The 27,553-nt window shown below is 44.1% G+C and overlaps 1 protein-coding gene and 1 long non-coding RNA gene across 2 annotated transcripts in view; one reads left to right on the forward strand and one right to left on the reverse strand.

Moving 5' to 3' along the window:
- Positions 1–27,553, forward strand: part of filip1l (filamin A interacting protein 1-like) — a 77,750-nt gene that overhangs the window by 41,103 nt on the left and 9,094 nt on the right. Inside the window, exon 6 of the mRNA XM_079495650.1 lies at positions 20,078–22,919. Within this exon, the coding sequence (XP_079351776.1) occupies positions 20,078–22,919 (2,842 nt within the window). The remainder of the gene's footprint in view (positions 1–20,077; positions 22,920–27,553) is intronic.
- Positions 2,140–27,553, reverse strand: part of LOC306917430 — a 37,540-nt gene continuing 12,126 nt past the window's right edge. Inside the window, exons 5-6 of the long non-coding RNA XR_013789173.1 lie at positions 8,395–8,533; positions 2,140–2,208 (exon numbers count right to left, since the gene is read on the reverse strand). This is a non-coding gene — a long non-coding RNA (uncharacterized lncRNA). The remainder of the gene's footprint in view (positions 2,209–8,394; positions 8,534–27,553) is intronic.

A 27,553-nucleotide genomic window follows, 5' to 3' on the forward strand; every position in this document is an offset into this window, starting at 1 on the left:
AGCAGGTGAGGAGGCAGGCAGACAGACCTGATATTAGGTTATCCCACATACAGTAGCATAACGGCAGCAGGTGAGGAGGCAGACAGACAGACCTGATATTTATAGGTACGGTATGCAACCTTTTTTTAGGCCTGTAATTTAAAACATCTCTTCTCCTTGAAAGCTGATTATAGATCCTAGCTCAGAGCCTCATACGCCATGCATGAGCCTCATGAAAGCTGATTATAGATCCTAGCTCAGAGCCTCATACGCCTGCATGAGCCTCATGAAAGCTGATTATAGATCCTAGCTCAGAGCCTCATACGCCATGCATGAGCCTCATGAAAGCTGATTATAGATCCTAGCTCAGAGCCTCATACGCCTGCATGAGCCTCATGAAAGCTGATTATAGATCCTAGCTCAGAGCCTCATACGCCATCATGCATGAGCCTCATGAAAGCTGATTATAGATCCTAGCTCAGAGCCTCATACGCCTGCATGAGCCTCATGAAATCCCTGAGATTAACTGTAATCCATCAGGAAACCATCAAAGAAGAGTCTCTTTAAGGAACATCCACCCTGTTAGTGTTCACTGACAGCTGGACAGCGTCGTCCGGGTGTTTGTTTGTTAGTGTGGGCGTTTGTGTGTTAATGTGTGTGTGCGCACGTGTGTGTGTATCTTCCTTTCGTCCTGTGAGCCTTGCTGAAAATGTCTAAGTTATGTGTTCTTTTTATGTTTAATGTTTATGGAGAGTTTTGTGAGGGAGATGCGGGGCCTAAAACACATGCACTAGCCGGGTGCATGTGTTTGGTCCGACATACTAACAGTCCTACAGTCAAACCTACAGTTTAACCTGCCACGCATGTCGGGATCCACAGGTTAGTTTTAACCTGCCACGGGTTCGTTTTACCCCGCAGCGACATCGTTGTCGAACTAATGCCTGTCGGACTGTTGGTATGACTCCAGCCATCGTGTGGTGGTTTGTGTGTGGCACTTGGCTCTGAGATGTGCCACATCTGGGAATGCAGCTCTTAAGAACATCCCCTTTTAAGTGTTTGCTATTTATATCAAAGTCCAAAACACTTGCATAGAGTAATGATTATCACCTGTTACTGTATCTGCTGATGGCAGCCGACACATGTGTCTGCCCTGTCCATTTAGTATGTATTGTGTAGAGAAAAGCGCGCGCACACGCACACACACACACACACACACACACACACACACACACACACACACACACACACACACACACACACACACACACACACACACACACACACACACACACACACACACACACACACACACACACACACACAGTTCATTCTTTTATGATTTTTTTAATGGACTCAACAGCTGTTATAAGTCTCTTAAATCATAGCCTGCACACCTGGCCCAACCCTTCTATTTGGAAGTCACACATAATGTGTCACTGTGACGTCATCACTCCACTGGTGCCAGCCAGCACATGCCCGTGCCGTTATGCCCGTGCCGCTCTGCCCGGGCTAAACTGGGCACTGCATGCATCCGTTCCATTCGCAGAGTGGCTTCGACACGCCTGAGCGAAAAAAAACCTATGTTTCGATATCAGTGTTTCTCAAACATCTTCATGTCAAGGACCCCAAGAATTATATGCATTTGGCCGCCGACCCCCATCTGATGATATGTTGTTTCAGGGACTGCCAGAAGCAAAGATATCAGCTAAAAACGTTTGATGTGAAAGAATATATTCAAAGATTTGCACACATTTTCATGGTTTAAAAAAAATAGAAGATATACAAGAGCATAGCTCGGCACTTAGAAGTCATGAGAAGAAAGCACGTCCAAAACAAGAAATGAGGAAACAGAGTGAAGAGACAGAGGTGTGAGTAGATAGGAAGACATCACGGGGAAAAGAGGGAAAAATGGGGGCAGACAGGAAAACAGTGTGTGGGGCAGGGGGGGAGGGGGGTGGAGGGTGTGGGGATGAATGGAAGGCGCCATGTGGATTTGATTACGAGCCAGTGATGTCACCTCACGTACGTATGTGTGCATTGTCAGGTAATCAGCCCCCTGGGCTCCGCCGGCAAATCACACGTGTGTGTCAGGCCAGCCGCCTGCTCCACACTGACTGGCAAGACCAGGCCTCATCTGCTCCACACTGACTGGCAAGACCAGGCCTCATCTGTGACAGGCCAGCCGCCTGCTCCACACTGACTGGCAAGACCAGGCCTCATCTGTGACAGCTGCAAAGTAAAGACTCTGTCTGATCTGCTTTGTAAATCGAGACCCTAGGTAGTGCGCTGCCTCGCACAGTCACACACACACACACACACACACACACACACACACACACACACACACACACACACACACACACACACACACACACACACACACACACACACACACACACACACACACACACACACACACACACACACACACACACACACACACACACACACACACACACACACACACACACACACACACACAGACAGACAGACAGACAGACAGACACACACACACACACGCATGCGTGTGCAATGTGTACAGATGTAGCACACGTTTGTCGAAGTGGCTACCACTTGTTTCTTAGTAGACTTCAGGCCTAAGGGCTATGCGTGTGCGCACCGCAGACACGCGCGCACGCACATGCACGCACACGCACACACACACACAACAATGAGAAGAGCGCAGGTGCTCATATGGGCCAGTGGGTCTGTGACTGCTCCAGTCGTCCAACTAAACACTTTGAACCTGCCGTCCCTTTTTTGAGGATGTCATTATGTCAGTAGTATAGGGGAAGATTTTCAAATAAATAAATGCAAAAACAAATAGCAGCTCTAGAGCAGAGCTAGAGATTTGAGGTACTGTTGTCACGCGAGAGCCTTGGTAGGGTGAAGTATAAAATAGTGCAGGAGGGCTATGGGTGGTTATGGGTCCCAGATTGAGTGTTTGAAAATAATGGTCACACTAGCCTAACCACATGAACCCTATCCTGGGCGTGTCATGATAGGCTAAATACCAGATGTTGTGGGCTTGTAGATTGGCTATATTTGAGCATTCGAGTAGAATAAATTGAAAAAATCACACCCGTGTGTGATCATGCTATGATTAGGTGATGGAATGATGATGTAAAACAAACGGTGTCAAAACAAACATTAAATTCTCTTTATTGTTAATGGGAGTTAATGTTAATGTGTTAAGGACAAGATGACGTAAATTCTCCCTTCATTGTCAATGAAATTGTAATCATTTAAAACAAACATTGAACTAAAAACAAACATTAAACCCTCAAAAAGAAGGGGACCAAGTATAGACCCCGGGGGGACCCCGATCAGTTTAAGTATAGGGTTCAAGTGTTTAAAGTGGTTAATGGCTTATTAGATCTTCATTAGATTGGATCCCAGAAACTGAAGGCATAAAGGGCTCTATTTTCGTCCATGCTAAACCCCTTATCCCTAAACTTCTTTGTCTTTTTTTTTACTATTTTGAAAAACATTTTTGAATAGTTCAAATAGTTTTGAATACTAGCCGATCTACATCGACACGTTGTGAGCTTGTAGAGTGTCTATTTTAACATTCAAAAATGTTTTTCAAAAAGGCAAAGTAGTTTAAGGATAAGGGGTTTAGCAAAAATAGAGCCCGTAGTCTCTCTCTCTTATACTCGCAGAACTCTGCATGTTCGCTGCTCAACAACAACGACCCAACGACACCACAGTTTGTCTCATGTAACTTGGCCCTCGATGGTTCCGTTTGATCCTCGCCAGGAATCGAGCTCTCGGGGGCAGTGTCTGTCAGCAAAACATGTCGAGCTGTTGAAGCTTGATCACAGCATTAAAGAAAATGTATAAAAACCACGTGGATCCAAACAGAACATGATTGGCCCATCTAGTGGAACCCACATTTGGTGGCGTCACCCCACCATGCGGTTTACATTGGAAACCCAACGCTGTTGGATACATGTGCTGACTCCAGATCAGATGTGATACATGTGCTGACTCCAGCTCAGATGTGGGCTCTTGAAAGTCAACGCAGACCTTGTGTGACAGGTTTGGAGCAACGCGGGGACATTTTGACAATTGTTTTGCAGAACCGCAACAGCACTGAACCTTCCCACTCCACAAAACTGAGGTCCGAACCTCGACATTCCTCTGTGGAGCACATTGTGCCAGAGATGTTACATAACGTTGCGTCATATACCCCCCCCCCCCCCCCCCCCCCCGCCTCCATTTGTCATTTTGGTTGGGACTCGTCACAGCAAACATGCTGTGTGTGGCCACATTATTACTCCCTGACGTTTTCATCTCTGACATCTGGATTATTTCCATGTCTGTGCACAACAGCACGCTGGTTTCCCGGACACATCCAGGGTTTGGAAATAGACAGCCTGATTTTGGATGACTGAGTTGTTTGTAGTGAGAAACCTAAACTGTTTGGGTACAGAGAAAATGGAGGAATGGGAGCACCAATCCAAAAATCGCAAGCACGCCATATACATACAGTCTCTGGACTCTGGTGCCAGATTTACTGGAGATTGCAAAATACTTTTGATTGTGTGTGTTTTATTTTGTGTGCTGTTGACCGACATCAATTACGTTTGACCGGCGTGTGCGTTCGTCTCCCGTGTCTCCCACGCATGTCCTGACAGAAATGCATTACAGCTCTACGTTAGAAGTCTCTGGAGTGCCCTAGGCGAAGAAAAGGCAATGAAAGACATCTCTGGACAATCAGATTACAGCGCATTCGAAAGGAAAGGAATCCCTTAACCACTTCAACCCTGGCTTGTGGCCATGGCATTATAGGCAAAAACCAGTGCTGGGGGGAAAAAAAGTCTGAAATTCAAAATGTACTTGAGTAAAAGTACAAAGGTATTTGCACCAAAAGTAGAAAGTGCTCACTATGCAGACTGTTCCATTTCAAGTTTTCAAATGCACAAACATCTTTTGAAAGTAGCAGATCTACAAGCTCACAGTGCGTCGCCTCGTGACACGTCAAGCCACCATATATGGCCATCTCCATATATAGAGATCGCAACACTGACCTCAACACCATACATGGTTCATCACCTAGATCTGCATATATGGAGCCGGCCAGCAACTCTTGTTGATCCGACCTCATCAATCCCTGTACACTCAAGACACTCCATATATGGCCATATATTCCATATGTTGATCTGACCCCCCCCCCATGCCAAAGCGCCAGCGCTCGCCCAGCAGTCTGCCGTCACTCAGGCAGATGCATGCCCTCGGGGCGTCTTACTGGTAATAATGAATAATCATAATCTACAAAGTAACTAAAGCTTTCAAATAAATGTAGTGGAGCAAAAGTACAATATTTGGAACCGAGATGTAGTGCAGTTCAAGTAAAGTACAGTAAAGTAAAGTACAGTACTTACCAGTGTCCATGACATCACATACACTTTGAAATACTAAAATATCTAAAAACACATATTACCTACAGGAAAGTGTTTCTTGTCTCCCAAACATCATTAAAATAAGTTGCAAAAGGGGTGAAGTGGCCCTTTAAAGAAATGTGCTTAGTTACTTTCAACAACTGGCAAACACAAACACTAAAAATCAAAAATCTACCATTTACAAATGGTTTTTAATTTAACTTTCAAACTGTTTTTTTTAAATAAATATCACATCATAAATTAGGGCTTAAGTGCTAATATGAGTGAGAGAGAAAGATGTGTTCTGGGCTTTGAAATCAGCCATTTTTGAAAATAGGGCTCAACAACACGAACACTGCAGTGAACATTTGGCGAATATATAAGCTCTCAACACATGTTGTCATGTTGTGACGCGTGTGAGCTTGTGTAGATGGGTCTATTTTGGGGTAAGACCTTTGGTGTACAGGGAGAACAGGAGAGGACTGAGTATAGACCCTCTTGGTGTACAGGGAGAACAGGAGAGGACTGAGTATAGACCCTCTTGGTGTACAGGGAGAACAGGAGAGGACTGAGTATAGACCCTCTTGGTGTACAGGGAGAACAGGAGAGGACTGAGTATAGACCCTCTTGGTGTACAGGGAGAACAGGAGAGGACTGAGTATAGACCCTCTTGGTGTACAGGGAGAACAGGAGAGGACTGAGTATAGACCCTCTTGGTGTACAGGGAGAACAGGAGAGGACTGAGTATAGACCCTCTTGGTGTACAGGGAGAACAGGAGAGGACTGAGTATAGACCCTCTTGGTGTACAGGGAGAACAGGAGAGGACTGAGTATAGTGCCTCTTGGTGTACAGGGAGAACAGGAGAGGACTGCATGAGTATAGACCCTTTGGTGTACAGGGAGAACAGGAGAGGACTGAGTATAGACCCTCTTGGTGTACAGGGAGAACAGGAGAGGACTGAGTATAGACCCTCTTGCCTTTTTCTGTTCAACTGAAGTACAGTATATATATAGGGTTAATATGTGGTTAATATGAGTGAGAGGGTATGAGAGAGAGACAGAAGAGTTGGGTTACTCTGGGCAACGTGCCCAAATTGATCTCCCCTTCACCCGGTTTCAGAATTCATTGCAGCCTCCAGACTATCATCACGGGCTTCTTCTGACACTGCCTCACCAATTACCCTAATGTGACAGTCACATTAAGAGGCATTAAATGGAGTCCATCATGCTCCCTCCCGCCTATAGCCCTGCCAAGTGCCTGGTTTTACGGAGAACATCACCGACATGTGATTTCCTTGATTTGAAATGAATCACTGAGAATGAAAGGTGAATGGTTCATTCGTAATCATGGATCTTAACATTATCGCTTCATAGTTCATACTGTTCATACCTTGGTGTTCTTTTAGTATGCGAGTTGGGACATCTTTATACAGTAACGATTCCATTAGAGGAACGTTGTGTTATTTGTGTTATCAGGCCCTGATAATAATAAGCAAAACACAAAATGGGCACTAAATTGTACAGAACACTGCTGCTAGACTCTTAAAGGAGAATTCCATGCTAGAAGGCTTTCTTGCCTTTATTTGTAGTTGTTACGTCCCCACCAAAGAGGTCCAGGTGTTATTTTGTGTGTTATATTGGCCATTTCCCCTACCATAAGCCCTAAATGCATTGCATTGAATGGGAATTGAATGGGGCTATGGGGTGATGTGCTAATTCGCTTATTTCCATCGCTCAAAATTATTATTTTTTTGTATATATCCTCTCTTCATAATGTAAATAATATCCCAAGTGGCACACTTTACTACTTATTTAGATGGAAATAAGCGAATTAGCACAACACCCCATAGCCCCATTCAATTCAATGCAATCCATTGAGGGCTTATGGTAGGGGAAATAGCCAATAAGGAGTTTTTGCACAAAAAAACACCTGGACCTCTTTGGTGGGGACGTAACAACTACAAAGAAAGGTAAGAAAGCCTTCTAGTATGGAATTCTCCTTTAACTAAAACCAGGAGAAGATAATACCGGTATTATTATTCCTATTTTAGCTTCCCTACACTGGTTCTGTTTTAGGATTGATTTTAAGATGTTACTGATTACTTTAAAGGCCCTTTGTGGCCTAGCTCCTAATGACACTTTATAGTCATTAACTAACTACAAGCCTGCGCGCAGCCTGAGGTCCTCAGGGAGCAGTCTCTCGTGTAGCCAGACAATCAGAGATCTTCGCTTAATTATAAGTCTGGTGACATCTAAATTATATATAGGGGCTAAAACAGGGTGTAAACAATTCAGAGATGTAGGGGCTGTTGTGTGCAATGCACTGGGAGTCTGGGACGTTTAGTCCCTACTGAAATCGCCAAAGCGCTCGCTTTGGCACACTTCCAAACTCCCGAGTTGAAAAGATTTGAGCTCTCAGCAAGCAACGAAAAACAACACACGTGAACATGCGAGTGCGAAATAAATGCTCAGCGCTTAGTCATGTTGCTCGGTTTTCCAATTGTTCCAATTGTAAACAATTCAAAACGCAACAAGGAGAAGACGTCTTGGTTGACACAGCCCCTTTAAACTAGAATAGCATGCCATGCTCTCTATAAAAGGCCCCTAAACATGCGATTGCAGTTGGAGTATGATATGATGTTTCGTTCATGATATATGGTGCATGCCTTTTGTAAGAAATAGGGTAATTACAGGCGAACCGTATGGAATATCAAAGATCTGTTAGACGTATAGTACCATCTCACATGACTCACAAGACCATTTCTACCTGGGTGAGGTGGGTGCCTGACAGCGAGTCCCTGGTACAATTCCCAGGCCCATTGGACCATTTGCTGCATGTCATTCTCCTACTCTCTCTCCCAGCAGGTCCATGTCTCGCTCTCTCACACAGACTATACTATCAATAAAAGGTTGAAAAAGCCCCCTCCCCCTTATATCATGATTTCTTCACTTTGATGTAAAGCATTTTTGCCAGAATGCTTTACCGTTATGTATTATATTAACAGCAGAGGAAAACAAGTCTATTACTTACTTTTACTTCCTTGGTTGTATTGGTAACCATGATGTCTTAGCCTGGCTCAGACGCATACTGGACATCAAATCTGTGCTGCATCCAACTCCTTTTCGTTTCACTTCTAGCATCCTCTCCATCCTGCTCCAGTGTATTTCCACTGTGAAGCAGACATTTAACATTAGCACTGTAATAATATTGTTACAATCATGACTTCATGAGTGACTTTTGTCTTCGTAATATTTCAGTATGACAGAAAACCACTAATGTAGGCCATCAAAGTGGCCAACCTCAGTAAAATGTCTGTCGTTCATGTTGGTTGGGCCGAACTTGCGCTGTCTGGTAAGGCAGACGTACGTCAGTCGTTGTGGGTCCGTGACCCGTTGGATTTAGAAGCGCAGGAGACAGGAAGAGTCTCACTCTTTCCGTAGTACTTGAACGTGACTGATGACATAGCCATTTGGATCCATTCATGTTGCCCTTCTCACTATTTGAACAAACACTGTGTTCTTTGCTATGGACAATAGAGGCACTGACGTGCTGAAAGGCAATTAACCCAGTAACCCTAATGAATCTCTGTCAAGTGCAATCCCAGCAGTCATAGTGACAAATGCACAGTGGAAACCATGTTAATGATGTGCCTCTGAAAGTGTACAAATGGACCGACCCGTCAGGGTAGGTGACTTTCAATGGGTGGATTTAGTGATGATATAATCTCCATTCTGTCGTGAATGAGAAACACGTGAGTTAAGTTGGATGGGTCAGAGTGAAAAAATCCTGAGTCCTATATATGGAAAACATTTATATTGTGAGTGTATGAGGGCAACACCAGCACCAGTTGAGAAAACAATATTACTAACATGATATTTGTGGGAACCTAAAAGACCAATCTCAATGTTTGCCTTTAGACTTGAGTTAAAGTTTTTAGTGTAAAAATATAAAATGTCTTGTTCAGCTGATTTCAACTGAGAGTGAACAAGTTGAAATTCGGCATCCAAACGGAATAGTACGAATATTATTCTTACTAAGCGAACTTGATACAGACAAGTTCATTCTTTCTATATATATATATTTTTAGTCTCCCCATTTTATTTGACACCCCCCTTCTCTCCAATTAATGACTAACGCTGACAAGAGCCAGAAGGAAACGCGGTAACTCGAACTGCATGTCTCTCCTCACCTACTGCCCTGCCTCTGGTGGCTCTGACAGACTAGCAGATATTTCACACGGCACGCATGTCAAGAAACACCCCCCCACACACACACACACACACACACACACACACACACACACACACACACACACACCACACCACCACCCCTTTCTACAACGTCTTGTTATAAAACAGCTTCTGACACACACACACACACACACACACACACAACCAGGCAAGCACACACCCCCTTTTTTGAGATGCATAGCTCCATATTAGGGCATGCTGATGATGTAATGCTCCATAGGCAGGGAGCGTGCAGTGAGCATATTCCTTATTGTTTGCTCGTACTGCCGGAATGTCCACATCACAGAGAGAGAGAGAGGGAGAGCGTAGCGGGACTTTGAGTGTTGTGGGACAAGTCAGATAATGAGTTTATCGCAGTGAAGCCGCGAGGAGGACCACAGGTAGGCAACAGCAAAAGAGGGAATAATAATAATGGAACATAACTTTTGAATTGAGGGGGAAGGAACTTTTACACTTACTTTTTTTTTTTTGGTCAAGTACAAGTGCACTTGTGGCTTTGCTGGGGTCTTGGTTTTTTGCTGTTAAGTTAAGATGTTCTGAGATGTATGACTTCAGTTTTATCCTGCTGCTTGGAGTTATTGTGTAGTTACAGACATCTTTTGAAATAACTTGCTGAGCTGTATCAAATGTTAAAAAAGTGGTTGTGTCCTTCAAGCCAATGGCAGTCAAACTTTTGGCAGTCAAGGACTTTTTGTAAGTCAAATCGGTAGCTACTGAGCGGAGTGTGACTAATCTTTTGATTCAATTTGTTTGTTGGATTAATTTATTTACAGCTCAAAATAAGGTGGTTTAGAAATTAAGCAGCACAGGCTTGTGATCATTTAATATTTAATATTTACATCTCTGACCAACTCAACTTACATTTAATTACGCCTGAAGAGACATCAGAGTAGATAATTCCTTGGGTTTTATTCATAAACTTGAGAGGGGCAGAGGTTGCGGTCGAGCAATGCAACAAATGATCTATCACAGTAAGAGATGAACTGTACTGTTAGTGAAGAGATGAACCATTCATCACTGAGGCATCAAACATGAACAGTTAATGTACAGTGTACAATTTGACACATGTGCATTAGTGATGTTGGTGTGGAGTTACACTGTAACGTTATGGGGGATATTGACAAGCATGACATACAGTAACAGGATTACACATATTGTTACCATCCAAAAGGATATAATGCATATAACACCACATGATGCAACATCATTTACATCCCACATCTATGGACAGCACAATGTAACATCATCATGTCCAAATACATTTGGGTGTTTGACGGTGAAAATGTAATTCCGTTTGACAAAACGATCACGCGTCTTATATTATTTAACATCCCGTTTCGCCGTTTTAAAATCGGCGATGTTATCTGGCTATGCTGTCCCTCTTTTAAGTACTTTAATGCTTTTCCAGAACTCGAGCACTTTTATGTAGTTCCTACAAATCTAGGGCTCTCATGGGGCAATGCTGTGTATGAGTATACCAGCACTGGAAAGTTAATCATCTTTAGACCTCTATAGAAGCCGAGTGCCCTCTTGGGGCATATTGACTAGCGTGTGCACACTTTGAGAGAAGTCTGCTGCTGTAAGTGATCAGCCTCACTCTTAGTTTAGAGACTTGAAACAATGGCACAGGCTACTTTACAGTCAGTCGGTGTGTGTGTGTGTGTGTGTGTGTGTATATATATATATATATATATATATATATATATATATGCAAGTGATACAGTATTGAGGCATTTGACGGTCAGTGTGTTGTGTACGGTGTAGCCTACAGGTCAGTGTGTTGTGTACGGTGTAGCCTACAGGTCAGTGTGTTGTGTACGGTGTAGCCTACAGGTCAGTGTGTTGTGTACGGTGTAGCCTACAGGTCAGTGTGTTGTGTACGGTGTAGCCTACAGGTCAGTGTGTTGTGTACGGCGTAGCCTACAGGTCAGTGTGTTGTGTACGGTGTAGCCTACAGGTCAGTGTGTTGTGTACGGTGTAGCCTACAGGTCAGTGTGTTGTGTACGGTGTAGCCTACAGGTCAGTGTGTTGTGTACGGTGTAGCCTACAGGTCAGTGTGTTGTGTACGGCGTAGCCTACAGGTCAGTGTGTTGTGTACGGTGTAGCCTACATTCGACGGTCAGTGTGTTGTGTACGGTGAAGCCTACAGGTCAGTGTGTTGTGTACGGTGTAGCCTACAGGTCAGTGTGTTGTGTACGGTGTAGCCTACAGGTCAGTGTGTTGTGTACGGTGTAGCCTACAGGTCAGTGTGTTGTGTACGGTGTAGCCTACAGGTCAGTGTGTTGTGTACGGTGTAGCCTACAGGTCAGTGTGTTGTGTACGGTGTAGCCTACAGGTCAGTGTGTTGTGTACGGTGTAGCCTACAGGTCAGTGTGTTGTGTACGGTGTAGCCTACAGGTCAGTGTGTTGTGTACGGTGTAGCCTGACGGTCAGTGTGTTGTGTACGGTGTAGCCTACAGGTCAGTGTGTTGTGTACGGTGTAGCCTACAGGTCAGTGTGTTGTGTACGGTGTAGCCTACAGGTCAGTGTGTTGTGTACGGTGTAGCCTACAGGTCAGTGTGTCGTGTACGGTGTAGCCTACAGGTCAGTGTGTCGTGTACGGTGTAGCCTACAGGTCAGTGTGTCGTGTACGGCGTAGCCTACAGGTCAGTGTGTCGTGTACGGCGTAGCCTACAGGTCAGTGTGTCGTGTACGGTGTAGCCTACAGGTCAGTGTGTTGTGTACGGTGTAGCCTACAGGTCAGTGTGTTGTGTACGGTGTAGCCTACAGGTCAGTGTGTTGTGTACGGTGTAGCCTACAGGTCAGTGTGTTGTGTACGGTGTAGCCTACAGGTCAGTGTGTTGTGTACGGCGTAGCCTACAGGTCAGTGTGTTGTGTACGGTGTAGCCTACAGGTCAGTGTGTTGTGTACGGCGTAGCCTACACAAAGGGTTATATTGGTCTGTGTATACATGACTTAATCACGCGTGGTTAGGAAATGACATAGCCGGGCCCCCTGACATATGGAACGTGTAACACAGCTTTAAGAAGCGTGTGAGCCACAGTTTCCAAACTTCAGGAGTCCCGTAAAGAGAGAGAGGGGGAACCCTCTGTGAAACCACAATGCCTGTTGGCGGTTGGGACTCCACTGACAGTTTGCCCGGCGACTCCCTCCACGTTTCTATTTTCCCTCCCTAATATTTCTTTGCTTTATTTGGTATTATGCAACCAGAAGAAGACAGTCAGAGACGATGACAACAGGGTTAGAAGTAGATTAGGAGTAGACATTGCACCAACGACGTCACCATTAGGAGTAGACATTGCACCACCAACGTCACCACCACCAATACTGGAACTCGTACACTCAGTGCTCAGCGTTAGATGAAAAGACCCACAGATTGTGCCTCCCCATAGATTAGAAGGTTGATGGGCTTAAAGGTCAAATTAAATAGTAAAGGCCTGCTTATGGGGTTAGTTACCATCTGTGCCAACACCCTTTTTTTTCCTGCTGACAGTGCAGCATGACATGTTAATTACTTATGGTGGTGGAGGAGGTAGAGCATCCGTTTTGAGGTGAGCACAGCCTCTAGAATTGGCAGCCCGCCGTCAAACGTTGTGTAACCAGCAGTGTGGGCTGTGTGTGCAAAATCATGACATCACCGTACGTGACGTACGCAACTTTGAGCCGCGCTTCCTTTTTATCAAGGCCAATGGACGAAATACTCGACTGTAACGGCTTTCAACATGGCATGTCATAAGCAAAAAGAAATCAACAAATTGTCAAATTGTGGATGCCCTGACAGCTTTAGGGTGCATACTGCTCTTAACTAATGCCCGAAAGAGAGTCCCTGGTTCGATTCACGGCCGACTGTCTCTCTCTACACTGGTCTAACCCAACACACCCCCGTTGCTATTCGTCCTAAGTGGGCTTAGTGGTTAACCCATTCTGGGCGGGAACCCCTTTTGGTGTTTTAAACATTATGTTATAATTTAGCTATTGAAAAATAGCAGATCTACAAGCTACGAGCTTGTAGGTCTGCTATTTTTGAAAAGTCGTTCAAATGTGGCGCAAATCATTGAATAATATATACTTTCAGAGCGAACATTTTTAACTAAAATATTTGCTTCTGGGGGGTCCCTGGAACTACATATTTTGAGATGGGGGTCCGTGGCCCAATAGAGATAATTCTGGGGGTCCTTTACATGAAAAAGGTTGAGCACCACTGACATAGAACGTTTTTTTTTAATCAACCTCAGTCCAAAATGGGTTAAAGCATGCAAATGAAATGAAATCATCAAGAGGAGATGTAGTCAAATGCTACGTGACTCAATGACACGTCGATGATGAATCCAGATTCATCGATGATGCATCGACGATGCATCGCGCTGGGCCACGCTGTAGTTGGTATGAACTTCCTGAAGCAGTGGTGGAAAGTAATATTTACTTAAGTACTGTACTTAAGTACAACTTTGAGGTATTTGTACTTTTGTTTGTACTTAACTATACTCAACTATTTTCAATTTCCAATACTTTTACTTCTACTCCACTACATCTCAAAGGCAACTAGTGTACTTTTTTACTCCACTACAATTATTTGAAAACTTGAGTTAATATAGTTACTTAGATTTTGATTATTGTTACAAAACATACATTAACCACTTCAGCCCTATATACATTTTGGGCATTTGAAAATAGCAGATCTACAAGCTCACAATGTTCCGCACCGCGACGCATTGTGTGCTTGTAGATCTGATATTCTCAAAAGTTGCGTAAACATTTGAAAACATGAAACGGGACATTCTGCATAACGAGTACTTTCTACTTTTGGTACTTTAAGTACATTGAAGCCAATACTTTTGTACTTTTACTCAAGTATTTCTATATTGCAGTATTGATACTTTTACTTAGAAATGTGAGTACTTTTTCCACCACTGTCCTGAACACTCAGGCCTGACTCACACCTTCGCAACAGATTGATGTATGCTTGTTGTATACAAAGGGTGTGATACATCTTGCCCCAATGCATTTCCAATGGGAGTCACATGGATTGACACAACATTTGTGTTGTATGAGGGGGAGGGGCGCAGTCGAAACACAGCCGAAAGCCATACAGCTTGTAGTCCAAAATGTTGTATCAAACCATGTGACTTCCATTGGAAATGCATTGGGGCGGCCATGACACTTACATCTTGCTTACATCTAGCATGCATCAATGTTGCCCCTTAGTCTCAGTGGAAGGTAGCTGGCTCACTAGACAGCAGCAGCACAGACTGAACATTGTCTGTGAGCTCCACAGTGTCCCGATGGGGAAATGAGTAATAGTCATATAGTTTCATAATAATCTGATTTAACCACTTAAACCCCGTGTTATACTTCATTGAGCGGAGTCCCCCAGGGATCTAGAATAGGCCCCTTCCTTTTCCCCTCTCCACACCATCTATCTACAACTTGTAGATATATTTCACAGAACGTTTTCCCCCCAAGAATAGGCTGGGTGTTTGACATGATGAGAATGAGACATAAGAAGACATAATGTATGAAGACATGGGGCCCTATTTTCACCACCTCATCCCTAAACTTCTTTGCCCTTTATTTTTTTAACTATTTTGTAAAACATATATTTTTTCAACTTTCCGATCTAGATTGACACGGTGTGAGCTTGTAGATTGGCTACTGTATTTGAACTATTCAAAAATGGGGGCCATAGTGTACGTATGTCAATGTACAAGAATGACCCGATTTAAGCGCTGCTCTCCCTCCTCTCCCCCCAAGTGTCTTGTCCTGTGGAACACAGTAAATGGCTGGGGGAAAAAAACAAACTAGAAAAAGTGCCCCTCGGGGCACAGGTCTCCACCAGGGCAGGTCAGGTTGTGGCCTCCTGGTGGCGCTATAATAGGCCAATGTGAAAAGGGTGCCATTTCTTCATACGCCTTTGATGGCAATTGGATGATTTGAGGCATTTTGTTGCAAAAATGTGTTTTGCAAAAATCAACCTGTTGGTGGCGCTATAACAGCCCAATGTGAGAAGAGTGGGATATATTCCTCAGCCTAGTAAGAAAATGTGTGAAAGATTTAACGTAAATTGCATGCTGCGTTCATGATTTGAGGCTTTTATTCAAAACGGGGCAATCTTGCAAACTGTGAAAGCCAATTATAGCCAATTAGGATGGAATATGAAATATCGGACAGATCCGACTTGAGCACATGACCATAGAGATACTGTGTAACGATTTGTGAGATTTTTGGACAGAATCTGGAGGAGTAATATAAAAAAAATTGTTTTACAAAAGTCGGCCTCCTGGTGGCGCTATAAAAGGCAGATGCGGAAAATGCAGGTCAAAGGTTTGTCCTTGGCCTCTAGGGAGTGTGCATGCAACGTTTCACGCAGATCGGTGCAGTTTTAGGTAAAAAATGTGAAAAGCTGCCTCATGGTGGCGCTATAACAGGCCGTTCTGGAAAATGTGGGGCAGAGGTTCATCGCAAAGTTTGGCATCGACCGGGTTAACGGTGCCGGAAATTAGCTGGTAACAGACGGACGGAAGGACACACACATGGACGGAGTGCAAAACATACTCTCTCCCCATGCCTTCGGCCTGGTGGAGACAATTACAGTCCTCTTTGGGGGTGGGGGCGTGAACTCTAATGTGGAGTGATTAGTGTGTGTTGGTAGGGGGTGGGTTAGGGATACATTGTATGTCGTTTCCTCTCAGAGGACCTTCCTCTGTTGATATAAAGTGCCCTTACATGAGGGTATATATATATACACATCCATTAGCACTACTTGGAAGTACTTTGTGTTTTTTAATTTGGGGGGAGAGGGGGGGGGGGGTCTGGTCTTGCTAGTCCTCCTAATAGAGTCCAAAGTCCATTTCTTATTCTATTCTGGCTCGATGACATCACTGGAATAACATTAGGGGCTGGAGATAAGGGGCAGAGCAAACAGCGATTATACAGGAGGAACACGCAGGTCTGCGGAGAAAACGCCTGCCCTCCCTTTTACCGTTGGGTGTTCTTAAAACAAGTAGCAAGGAGGATGAAGTGTGATAGTATTACTCAAGTATTATTTGCTAATTGTTAGCGGGTAACAGAGGGCATCAATAAAAACTGCCATGTTGCAATGAATGAACACGAGCTGTGCTGCAGGTGTCCCCCATTCTGACCTGAGATCAGATTCTAAAAATGTCTTCTACATCCTGACAAGTTTTCTGAAAAAGCTATGTTTCTATGTCAGTCGTTCTTCGATTTTTCAAAAATAGCAGACCTACAAGCTCGTAGCACGCCACTCGGTGGCGCGCTATGAGCTTGTAGGTCTGCTATTTTCCAATAGCTAAAGCACAACATAATGCTAACACCAAAAGGGGTTCCCGCCCAAAATGAGTTAAAGCTATGGTTGATAGAGAACAGTGTCCTCATGTGAACAGCAAGTATTGCTGTTCACATGTGATAGGCCTACGTATGTGCAGTGGTGTGAATAGTACTCACATTTTGTACTTAAGTAAAAGTATCAATACTGCAGTGTAGAAATACTGTAAAAAGTCTGGAGTTCAAAATGTACTTTAAGTACCAAAAGTATTATGCAGAATGTATCATTTCAAGTTTTCAAATGTTCAAAATGATTTTGAAAATAGCAGATCTACAAGCTCACAATGCATACGATGCGATGCAACATTTTCAAATGGCCGAAATGCATATAGGGCCGAAGTGGTTAATGTATGTTTTTAAATGATAATCTAAATTTACAAAGTAACTAAAGCTGTAAAATACATGTAGTGGAGTAAAAGTACAATATTTGCCTCTGAGATGTAGTGGAGTAGAAGAATTGGAAATGCTCAAATAAAGCACAAATACCTCAAAACTACTTTAAGTACAGTACTTAAGTTACAATAAAGTACAATACTTAAAGTACAATATTTGCTCTGAGATGTAGTGGAGTAGAAGAATTGGAAATTGGAAATGCTCAAGTAAAGCACAAATACCTCAAAACTACTTTAAGTACAGTACTTAGTTACATTACACCACTGGCTATATGACATGAAAAGTAACAAAGTCAGTACAGTCACTTCCATTGTCTGAAGGAAGCCAAACAAAAATACGCTTTAACAATAATGTACCTGAACACAAGATGTAACAATAAAGTACAACCTTGAACCTTGAGGTGCAGGTTCACGTTTCAAACCTGCAACTAACGACAATGAAACAGCAAACGTGAGCCTACAGTGCTGACGTTTATGCTTTGACAGTCACCTTTTAGTCTAGTAGCCCATAGAGCCCCATTGTGAATTGTGACCATACCATTAACAACCTATAGAAGGCAAAATATTCAAAATTTCATCATGCTTTATGTAGCATGTGATGTGTCAAACTAGGGGGTTTTCATGATGCTGAATCCATTCCAAGCATTAGTTTTGCAAAAATAAAACACTCATTGGGCTAAAAACGGCCAATGCCGTCATCACAAATTGGGCATGGCCGTTTTAAGCCCAATGAGTGTTTTTTTGCAAAACTAATGCTTGGAATGGATTCAGCATCATGAAAACCCCCTAGTTTGACACATCACATGCTAGATAAAGCATAATGAAATTTTGAATATTTTCTATAGGTTGTTAATATTATGTCACATATTATGCCAATCATAAAATTTCTCAACATATGCATGTTAGCATCCAGCAGTTTCTACATGCTGGGGACCCATACTAAACATTTCTAACATAAAACGTTGGTGTACTCAACATGTCCGGGTTCACTTTTTGGCTACTAGACTATTTCCAAGTCAGCAGAGTCACAGTACGCGACTGGAACACACAGAGACATTTACATGAGTCCTCCACCCACCCTGGCACACGTACACACACAGTCAGTGATCTATGATATACAGTGGTCTTTGGGGTGGAGAGATAAAGAAAGAAAAGAGTGTTTTAGTGCTGTGTATATACCCTGTAATTGCTGTAAAGAAACAGGGGGAATTCCTTTAATAACCTTTTTTTTTGCAGGCAGGCAGGCAGGCAGGGTAGTAAGTCATGGTGGTTTTGGTAAGGCGGGGGAGAGCGTGCGTGCGGGGGTACCCGAGAAAGCCCTTCATTAAAGGGATTGTTCCATGCCAGCAGGACATCTGTGTGGAAATGCCTGGCAGCTGCATATGCAGCAGTCATAACATCCACCGCGCCCCCGGGCGATGCGGGCGGCACTCTGGCCCCCTGATGTATACGCATGAGCCAGACACGGTGACCCTGGGTAGTGGCTATGCACGTCGCCTTATGGACTGTAATTTTAAACGGGTCCATGGGTGTGTTCACGCAATAGTTAATACCGTGACGACGAGTTTTATTCCATCTGACATTTTTGGTTGACCACTTCAGTTTGACACCGTTGTGCAAAGGAAAAAGTTAATCTACAAGCTCACAATGTGTCGCATTGCGACATGTCGTGAGCTTGTAGATCAGTTATTTTCACTGCACACCTCTGGCGTACAACTTGTTTTAGTAAGCCTAGTACTAGGCTATTTTTGACCAGTTTTGCCTATAAAATAAGGATGCCGGGATTCATGTTTAAAGCACCCTTAGTTTGAATGGTTAATCTGAAGTTATTGTGAGTTAAGGGTTACTCAATTATGGTGTTCTCGGTCTAGTAGAGTCTATACAATTCATGTTAACATTTTAGTGTGCCGTTTATACACAGCTCAGCACATTGTTAGCTCATGGTAAACATATATTTACCATATTATAGCCTATATAGTATATAGTATATTTCAAAAGTGTTAGCATGCAGATAGCACGTAAATACTGGACTGGAATAGTTTTTTCCACAACATAATTAATCAAAGGGCATACGTACAAGCCCCAATATCTGTTTATTTAAGTGATTCGTTAGTAATTTACCAACGTTGGTACTGTTTCACAGAGGATATATAGAAGGTCATATAAGATGCATCAATGGTGCAGTGCACCCTAAAATACCATGGAAACATTTTCAGCTTCACTTCCTATTGGGCTTTAAATTCAAGGCTCTATATTTATAGCCATAAGTCAAGTTTCCAAACGATGTGAGAATTAACTGGCAACATGGGAAGGGAACTTAAAAAAAAAGGTGACCCCGAGCATTGCAGGCAACCAACCGTGAGTTAAAATGCAGCAATGTTTATGATGTGTTAAACTTTCCATGACATAAACCGTTTAGTCCCGTTTGAAATAAAGGGCAAATATGGGTGTTTATTGTGTGACTGTGCTTTGAGTTGTGGGGCCAGTGGGCAATGGCAATGATGGACTGGCAGTTCTATTCTTGTGCACTTTTCACCTAACGTGAGCAAAGAAGAAACTTAATCTCAAACTTATTCTAAAATGTTTAACAAGGTGCAACTATGGTTCCAATGCTCAGCTCTGCGATGGTCTCATAGTGATAATGCAAATGACAATCATCCGTCTCCATTCAAACACATTTTGAACTGGAAATGACACGTTCTCATTTGCCTTTTGTCTTCCTACTTCCAGGCTGAAGGTGCTAATTGACCAGGAGAAGGCCTACCAAGAGCGGAAAGAGGAAGAGAACAACAAGAAGGTTACAGGCCTGAAGGAGGAGCTGACCAAGCTCAAGTCGTTTGCGTTGACGGTCGTGGACGAGCAGCAACGCCTCACAGAGCAGCTGAGCCAGCAGAAGGCCAGAGTCCAGGAGCTGAGTGCCGGCGCGTCCAAGACCCAGGAGGAACTGAGCACCGCAAACACCCGCCTGCAGGAGGAGGAGAGCAAGGTCTTCCGTCTCGACACTGAACTCCGCGACCAGGCCAGTCGCCACCACCAGGAGCAGGAGGCCATGACGGCCAAACTGACCGGCGAGGATGCCCAGAACAGACAGCTCCGTCAGAAGCTGTCCACTCTCAGCAGGCAGCTGGACGAGCTGGGGGAGACCAACAAGACGCTGCGCAGGGCAGAGGAAGAGCTGCAGGAGTTGAGGGACAAAATCAACCGCGGCGAGTGTGGAGACTCTGGCCTCATGTCCGAGGTGGAAGAGCTGAGGAAGAGAGTGCTGGAGATGGAGGGCAAGGATGAGGAGCTGATTAGAATGGAGGACCGGTGTAGGGACCTCAACAGGAAGCTGGAGAAAGAGGCTGGCCAAGGTCAGAGTCTGAAGGCTGAGGTGGACAAACTGAACCACAGGATAATTGACCTAGAGAGGCTAGAAGACGCATTCAGCAAAAGCAAGCAAGAATGTGGCTCGCTCAAGTGCAACCTGGAGAAAGAGAAGACTGTCTCCAAGGTTCTGTCCAGCGATCTGGACGTCTTGAAAGTCAGGGTCAAGGAACTGGAAACTGCGGAGAGCCAACTGGGGAAGACTGAAATGACACTTAAGGAAGACCTCACCAAGCTCAAGACATTGACGGTGATGTTGGTGGATGAGAGAAAGGCCATGGCGGAGAAGCTGAGGCAGATGGAGAACAAGGTCCACAACAGCACGGGTAAGCTCCAGGCGGAACAGGACAAAGTCACGTCTGTCACAGAGAAGCTCATCGAAGAGAGCAAGAAGGCACTGAAATCAAAGGCGGAGCTGGAGCAGAAAATGTGCAGTGCTACTAAGGACATTGATGATCTGAGAGCCAACCTGGGGGCCGAGGAAGAAAAGAGCAAAGACCTGGAGTCTAAGGTTGGTGTGATGAATAAGAGGCTGCAGTCGCTGGAGGCCATTGAGAGAGAATACCTGAGGATCAAGGCTAAAGAGGAGCACATCAAGACGCCCGTCAGCAACCGCTTTCCACAGGAAGACAACAAAGTCAAGGACCTGACGCAGGAGGTTGATCGGCTGAGGCGTAAACTCAAGGACATGAAGGTGGTTGAAGGCGACCTGCTGAAAACAGAGGAGTTGGAGTCACTGGAAAAGAAATTCTCAGACGAGCAGGAGAGGGCAAAGGCTATGATGGAGGAGCTGGAGATATCCAGGAACGAGCTTGCAAAGTACCAGCTGGCCGAAAAGAAAGAGTGCAACCAAGAGCATGTCCTTTACAATCGGTTAAAGGAGGAGGAGGCAAAGTCCAGCCATTTGACCAGAGAGGTAGCAGCTCTGAAGGAGAAAGTCCACGAGTATATGGGCACTGAAGACTCCATCTGCCGCGTGAAAAACGATCACTCCACACTGCAGAGGAAACTGACCCAGCAGGAGGTCCGGAACAAAGAGTTGGCCAGAGAGATGGAAACCCTCACCCGGGAGCTGGAGAGGTACAGGCGCTTCAGCAAGAGTCTCCGTCCCGGTATGAACGGAAGGCGATTTTCAGACCTGCACGTTTCAACCAAGGAAGTACAAACTGAACCGCCTGACCTCCTGCCTCCCAACTGCATGACCATGGCGCCACTAGAACGTGCCGTCGTGAACGGAAAACTTTACGACGAGAGCGAACCGGAGGACGATGCAAATTACAACGAGCTTCAACTGACAAAATGCAGCCCCTCGATCATCAACAACGTCAACAACTTAAACAACAACATCAGAAGGGCCCGGGTGCCACTGAAGAACAAAGAGAGCCCCCAGGTGGTCAACGGCAAAGTGCAACCTCGGCAACATGCCAACAATGTCCAGCATGGTGACGTGGTGTTGACCCACAGTCCCGGGCAGCCTCTGCACATCAAAGTGACTCCTGACCACGGACACAACACCGCCATGCTAGAGATCACCAGCCCCACCACGGAGAACGTCCAGTCGTACACCAGCACCGCCGTCATACCCACGAGCGGAGGCCCACCCAAACAAAGAATTACAATCATCCAGAATGCATCCCTTTCCCCCACCACAAAATGCATTTCCCCCACAGCTAAATCAAAGGGCGCCTCCCCAGTGTCCTCTGATGGACCGTGTTCCCCCGACAGGGCCATGTCACCTTTCACAATGGCTACTTACTCCAGAACCATGTCGACCCCAGATTCCTCCGGCTCTGTGACCCCGGACCGAGCTATATCGCCAATTCAAATTGTCTCCGTGACAACGGGCACCCCCGAGCGGACCATTTCCACAGAGCCGGTGGAGGTAGTGGGGGGTCACGCCGTCTTCCGAGTGACCCCGGAGAGGCAGAGCAACTGGCAGGTCCAGAGATCCAACAGCTCGGGGCCCAGCGTCATCACCACGGAGGACAACAAAATCCACATTCACTTAGGGAACCCCTTTATTCAGACCATCAGCGGTCCGCCAGGGACCCTGAGTCCATGCCACATGTCTGGACTCCAGGAGCAGAGGACTCAGGTCTCGACCAATGGCAGCAGCCCCCCTGCTGCCAAAGCCAACAGCAAAATCACAAGTAGCATCATGATAAAGCCCACCTCCACCCCAATCCAAAGGCCAGCACAAATTACAGTAAGTAATAATGCCTATGACTGACCTAATATCCACTCCTCACCAAAACCCTTCATACCATCCCGTTAATTATGATCCTTGCCCATTAGATCCACCCCCCAGCCCCCCCCCCCCCCCTCCATGTGACCGTTCTCGGTGTCTTGACAGAGATATTATACCCCTGATGTCTTTAAAATGATTTTCATTGATCTGTGAATAGAAAAGGTAGTTGGTTTTTAACTTTGGTTGATTTCATTAGTTCTGTTTGATTAGATAAAGCAGGGGTGGGCAACTGGCGGCCCAGGGGCCACATGCGGCCCCCACCTTCACTTAATGTGGCCCTCAGGTTAATGTCAGAATACTGATATAATATTGGTTTCAGCTGTTACAATTCCACAACATGCAAACATGACCCACTTTAATTACTTCAGTCTAAATTAGTAGCTCATTGATCAACACAAGTATAATCAAAGGCATTTGAAATTACATGAAAATTCCAATTAAAAAAATGGCAAAAAAATAATTCAAGATTTCAATTTGAATAGCAGCAAAAATAGCCGATCTACAAGCTCAAAACGAGCTTGTAGATCTGCTATTTTGCTACGACAGTAATATATGGCCCTAGGGAGTGAGTGTGGAAATATAGTGGCCCTCGTCAAAGTTGCCCACCCCTGAGATAAATCAATGGTTTGCTTGCATGAGAAAAAAATAACCATTTGAAAGCACTAGATGATTTTGACTCTACACTAGGTTTGAACTTGTGTGCACTTACTGTAATCTACTCAATGGTGAAGTTACCATGTAGGGCAGGCTATTTACACTGATTTACAATGATTTCAATGCTGTTTATACTTCATATTACTCATCTTGCATTTTCTTTAAGTTGTTTTCATTTTATCACTATTAAAGTGTGCAAAAAAGAGGCATTATGTTTTAGTTTGTCATCTATGCTTGCATACTTAATTTAATTACTCACACAAAACCGGCATGTTTTAAATGATTAAACATAAATCAGAAGAACTTCGGATTGATTTGAAGTCATAGCATGAGCTCTAACATCTAAAACACTGAGTTCAGTCACATTGTATTAGTACCAGGTTCTGCTGTTTAGTGCACAAAATATACTCACTTATTGACTGTTCAGTTTTGCAGATCAAAAGACATTTGTGACCAGATTTGACTGAGAGACTGCCATCGCGCAAATTCCAGCTTTTCACCAGAGGAGAAAAACGTTTTTTTGTTTTTGTTTTCGTTTTGTTTTTCCAAAATGAGTTAATAGCACAGGCAGACTCTTCACATACTAGAGCATGTCTGAAATAAGAGTCAGAGCTGAAATCGACATGTAAACATGAAATAAATGCTTAAACATGTAGCTAGGTGTAATGTTAGAGTCCACAGAAGTGAACCTTTCAAGCCTGTTTTCTCAACTCGCTGTTTCTCTGCAAGACATTACTCTATAAGCCATATCTCAAAAACTGGTGGGTCAAACTGAACAACCAATATGTCAATTTGAAGCTGTGATTACCTGCTTTCATATGACATGAAAAAACGAAAATTCTAAAAAAAATCCAATGGCAGTCCCTCAGTCAAATTTAGTCACATTTAACCACCAAAACCCTAAATACTTAGTTGATACGAGTCCCCCGGGGGTCCATACTAGGTCTGCTAGTATTTCCCCCTCCAAAAGGTAGCCGATCTAGAAGCTCACAATGCGTCTAAACGCAACACATTGTGAGCTTGCATGTCTGCTAAATGTTTGGCAAAGAATTAGGACGCAAGGGTTCCTGTGGTTAAAGATAATATGCACTGCTATGATGTAACAATTATACATTTCACAACTAGAGATATCAAGTGAACAAAAAAAAACCTGTGCTGTGCTTTACTTACAGCCTTTAGGATTAACAAGAAAGGGAGAACGGGGGGGGGGGGGGGGGGGGGGGGGGGGGTTGAGAGGTACTGACATGTGTTTGCTTGCTTGAGTTAAAATCATAGGCTGACATCATAGTTTCTTCCCTGCATCCAGAGCTCAGAAAACCCTGTGACCTAGAGTGAAAAGCTACACGGGTGAACTTTGAGTTCTTTTTAATGACATAATGGAAACTCCACTTTAGATCCTTTAAAAACTATGGAGTGGTGCTCCTTGCAGAGAATCGCCCGTTTGCTGTTGGGTGAAAACCGCGAATTAAGCTATCCTGCGATTCAAGAAAGAAATGGGCTCTATGCACACAGAATAACTCTTCCTACTTCCGGGCCCCTTCCCTACTTCCTTTAAGGCTCTGTTCCATTTAGTGTGCAGTGGTTCTCAAACGTTTTCATTTCAAGGACCCCCATAACTCCAACCAAATGGACCCGTTTTACACTCAGAGTTATACCCGTACGGGGCCATTTGGAACCCACTCAAGGACACTTTGAGACCCACAGGTGTAGCAGAGTGTTTCCAGTGAGCCAACATGAACAATAGCAGCACCCTGCTCTGTTTGACCAGAATTCAGTATTTAAGTCCGACGTCATTTTGTAGTGCTACGTTACGTCCGGGTCCAAGTGGCACCAGCTCCCGTCCGCATCTCATTGTAAATAGAATATCTAAACGCGTGAATCTTTTTACAATGATGTCATTTTCAGAATTTTTTTGAGGGTTAAAATGGGTCTTAAAGGGATAGTTCAGATTTTTTGAACTTAAGTTGTATGAAATACTTGCCATTAATATAGTGGTTGCAACTGTATTAATTGATTGCCCGAGTCCTGTGGTGGGAGTTCTGCTCTGGTTTTGGTGAAATATCAAGTAGTTCCAGTCATTTTGTGGGGGGCACTGGGGGCCACGCAGTAAAAGTAAATTAATCCACAAAACTAACGTCATTTGTATTGTTGACCTATTTCTAAAATATTAGTGCAACTTCTGTTCTTTTTTTACCCCTCTATCACACAGAACTATGTTTTTTGTGTCCATATCACTACGCCCAAAAAATAGTTCCATGTGATAGAGGGGTCAAAGTTGAACGAAAGTCGCGCTAATATTTTAGAAATAGGTCAACAATACAAATTACGTTCGTTTTGTGGATTCATTTACTTTTACTGCGTGGCCCCAGTGCCCCCCACAAAATGACCGGAACTACTTAATATTGACCAAAACCAGAGCAGAACTCCCACCATGGGACTCGGGCAATCAATTAATACAGTTGCAACCACTATATTAATGGCAAGTATTTCATACAACTTAAGTTCAAAAAATCTGAACTATCCCTTTAATGCTTCCAACTCGAGTAGAATTATTAAGTGTCCATGACAAAAAAAAAATATGATGTGGAGACAATAAAGACTATTATTATCATTATTATTGACGGTGGTAACAGTCCATTTGCTCAGTAAAATATTTCGGGGGCATATTTAGAATGTTTGCAGGCTTGAGTATGTTGAATCTAGTTTGCATTAATGAGGATTTAGTTGACACAATTAAATAAAATGGCGATAGTATTCCGTGTGGGGCAGACGGCCTGTCACAGCCAAATTTGGGAGAGCAGCGCAGCTTTGTTGTTTGTGAGGAAAGCGGTAAAATGAGACTTTCGTGGTTGTTTTCATCTCAGATTTAGTCCGACGGAGCGTCACAGTATAACTATGGGGACACAAAAGCGACACAAAAGTAGGACCCGGAAGTATCTCAGGAGGGTGCGCTCACGTCACGGCTAAAATACTGAATGGAACAGAGCCTTCATTAGTATCATCAAGCGACACATGTGAAGGAAGTAGGGAAGTGGCTCAAGTTCTTTCCAAAAGGGCGTGCATGCATATAGCAGGGGTTGACACTAACACCTGCCCAGAGCAGGTAAATAAAATGGTCAGGCAGGTGAAGTTCGCTACCTGGTTGCCCGACCAGGCAGGTGCACATTTTGAGTGGGGATGCAACAGTCTTAAAGCCCAAACCACACCAAAGGGTCGGGTTGAGACAAAACTGTTTTTAAGGTAAACCACACCAATGCAATTCATCGAGTTGCAATGAGTTGCATTGGTGTGGTCTACCTTAAAAAACATTTTGCCCCAACCCCTCAACCACACACACAGCTTACACACACTGAGTGTGAAGTGGTTACGGCGTGCACTCTGGCAAATACAGCTAATCTACAAGCTCACATCACCAGGCTTCAGGCTCAAAATTGCGACAATTTTGGTCGCAAATGCACCTGAAATGTAATCTGCTGTCCATAATTTCTGTGGTGCATGTCAAACTGGGGGTCCTTGAAATTATTTTATCTTTTCAAAATGTTGGGGTCCTTGAAAAGGTGTCAACCCCTGAAAGCCCATTGTCGCCATTCACCATATTCACACGGCAGCCATTTTGCTCTCACTCATGTTAACCTTAGATAAAGCAGACCCACCCCACTCCCCTGAGTATAGCGTAAAACATTTTCCAGTGTGTGAACAGTCAATGGTAGACAATTATTAACCATAAACTAAACCCGCACAAGTAAATTGTTCTCTGTAAATCAGGACTGATTCAAGCTGAATTATACTGGAATAGCACTCAAGTCCTCTGTCAGATAATTTCACACACACATGGTCAAACAGAAAAGATTTAATTGACTTGATTATCAAATTAAAATCCCCCCAGGCAACTTATGGGTAAAATACTAAAGCTATTGAGCAAAAGTATCCAAAAAGCT

This window comes from Electrona antarctica (assembly GCF_951216825.1).
Source record: "Electrona antarctica genome assembly, chromosome: 24".
Classification (NCBI taxonomy): Eukaryota; Metazoa; Chordata; class Actinopteri; order Myctophiformes; family Myctophidae; genus Electrona; species Electrona antarctica.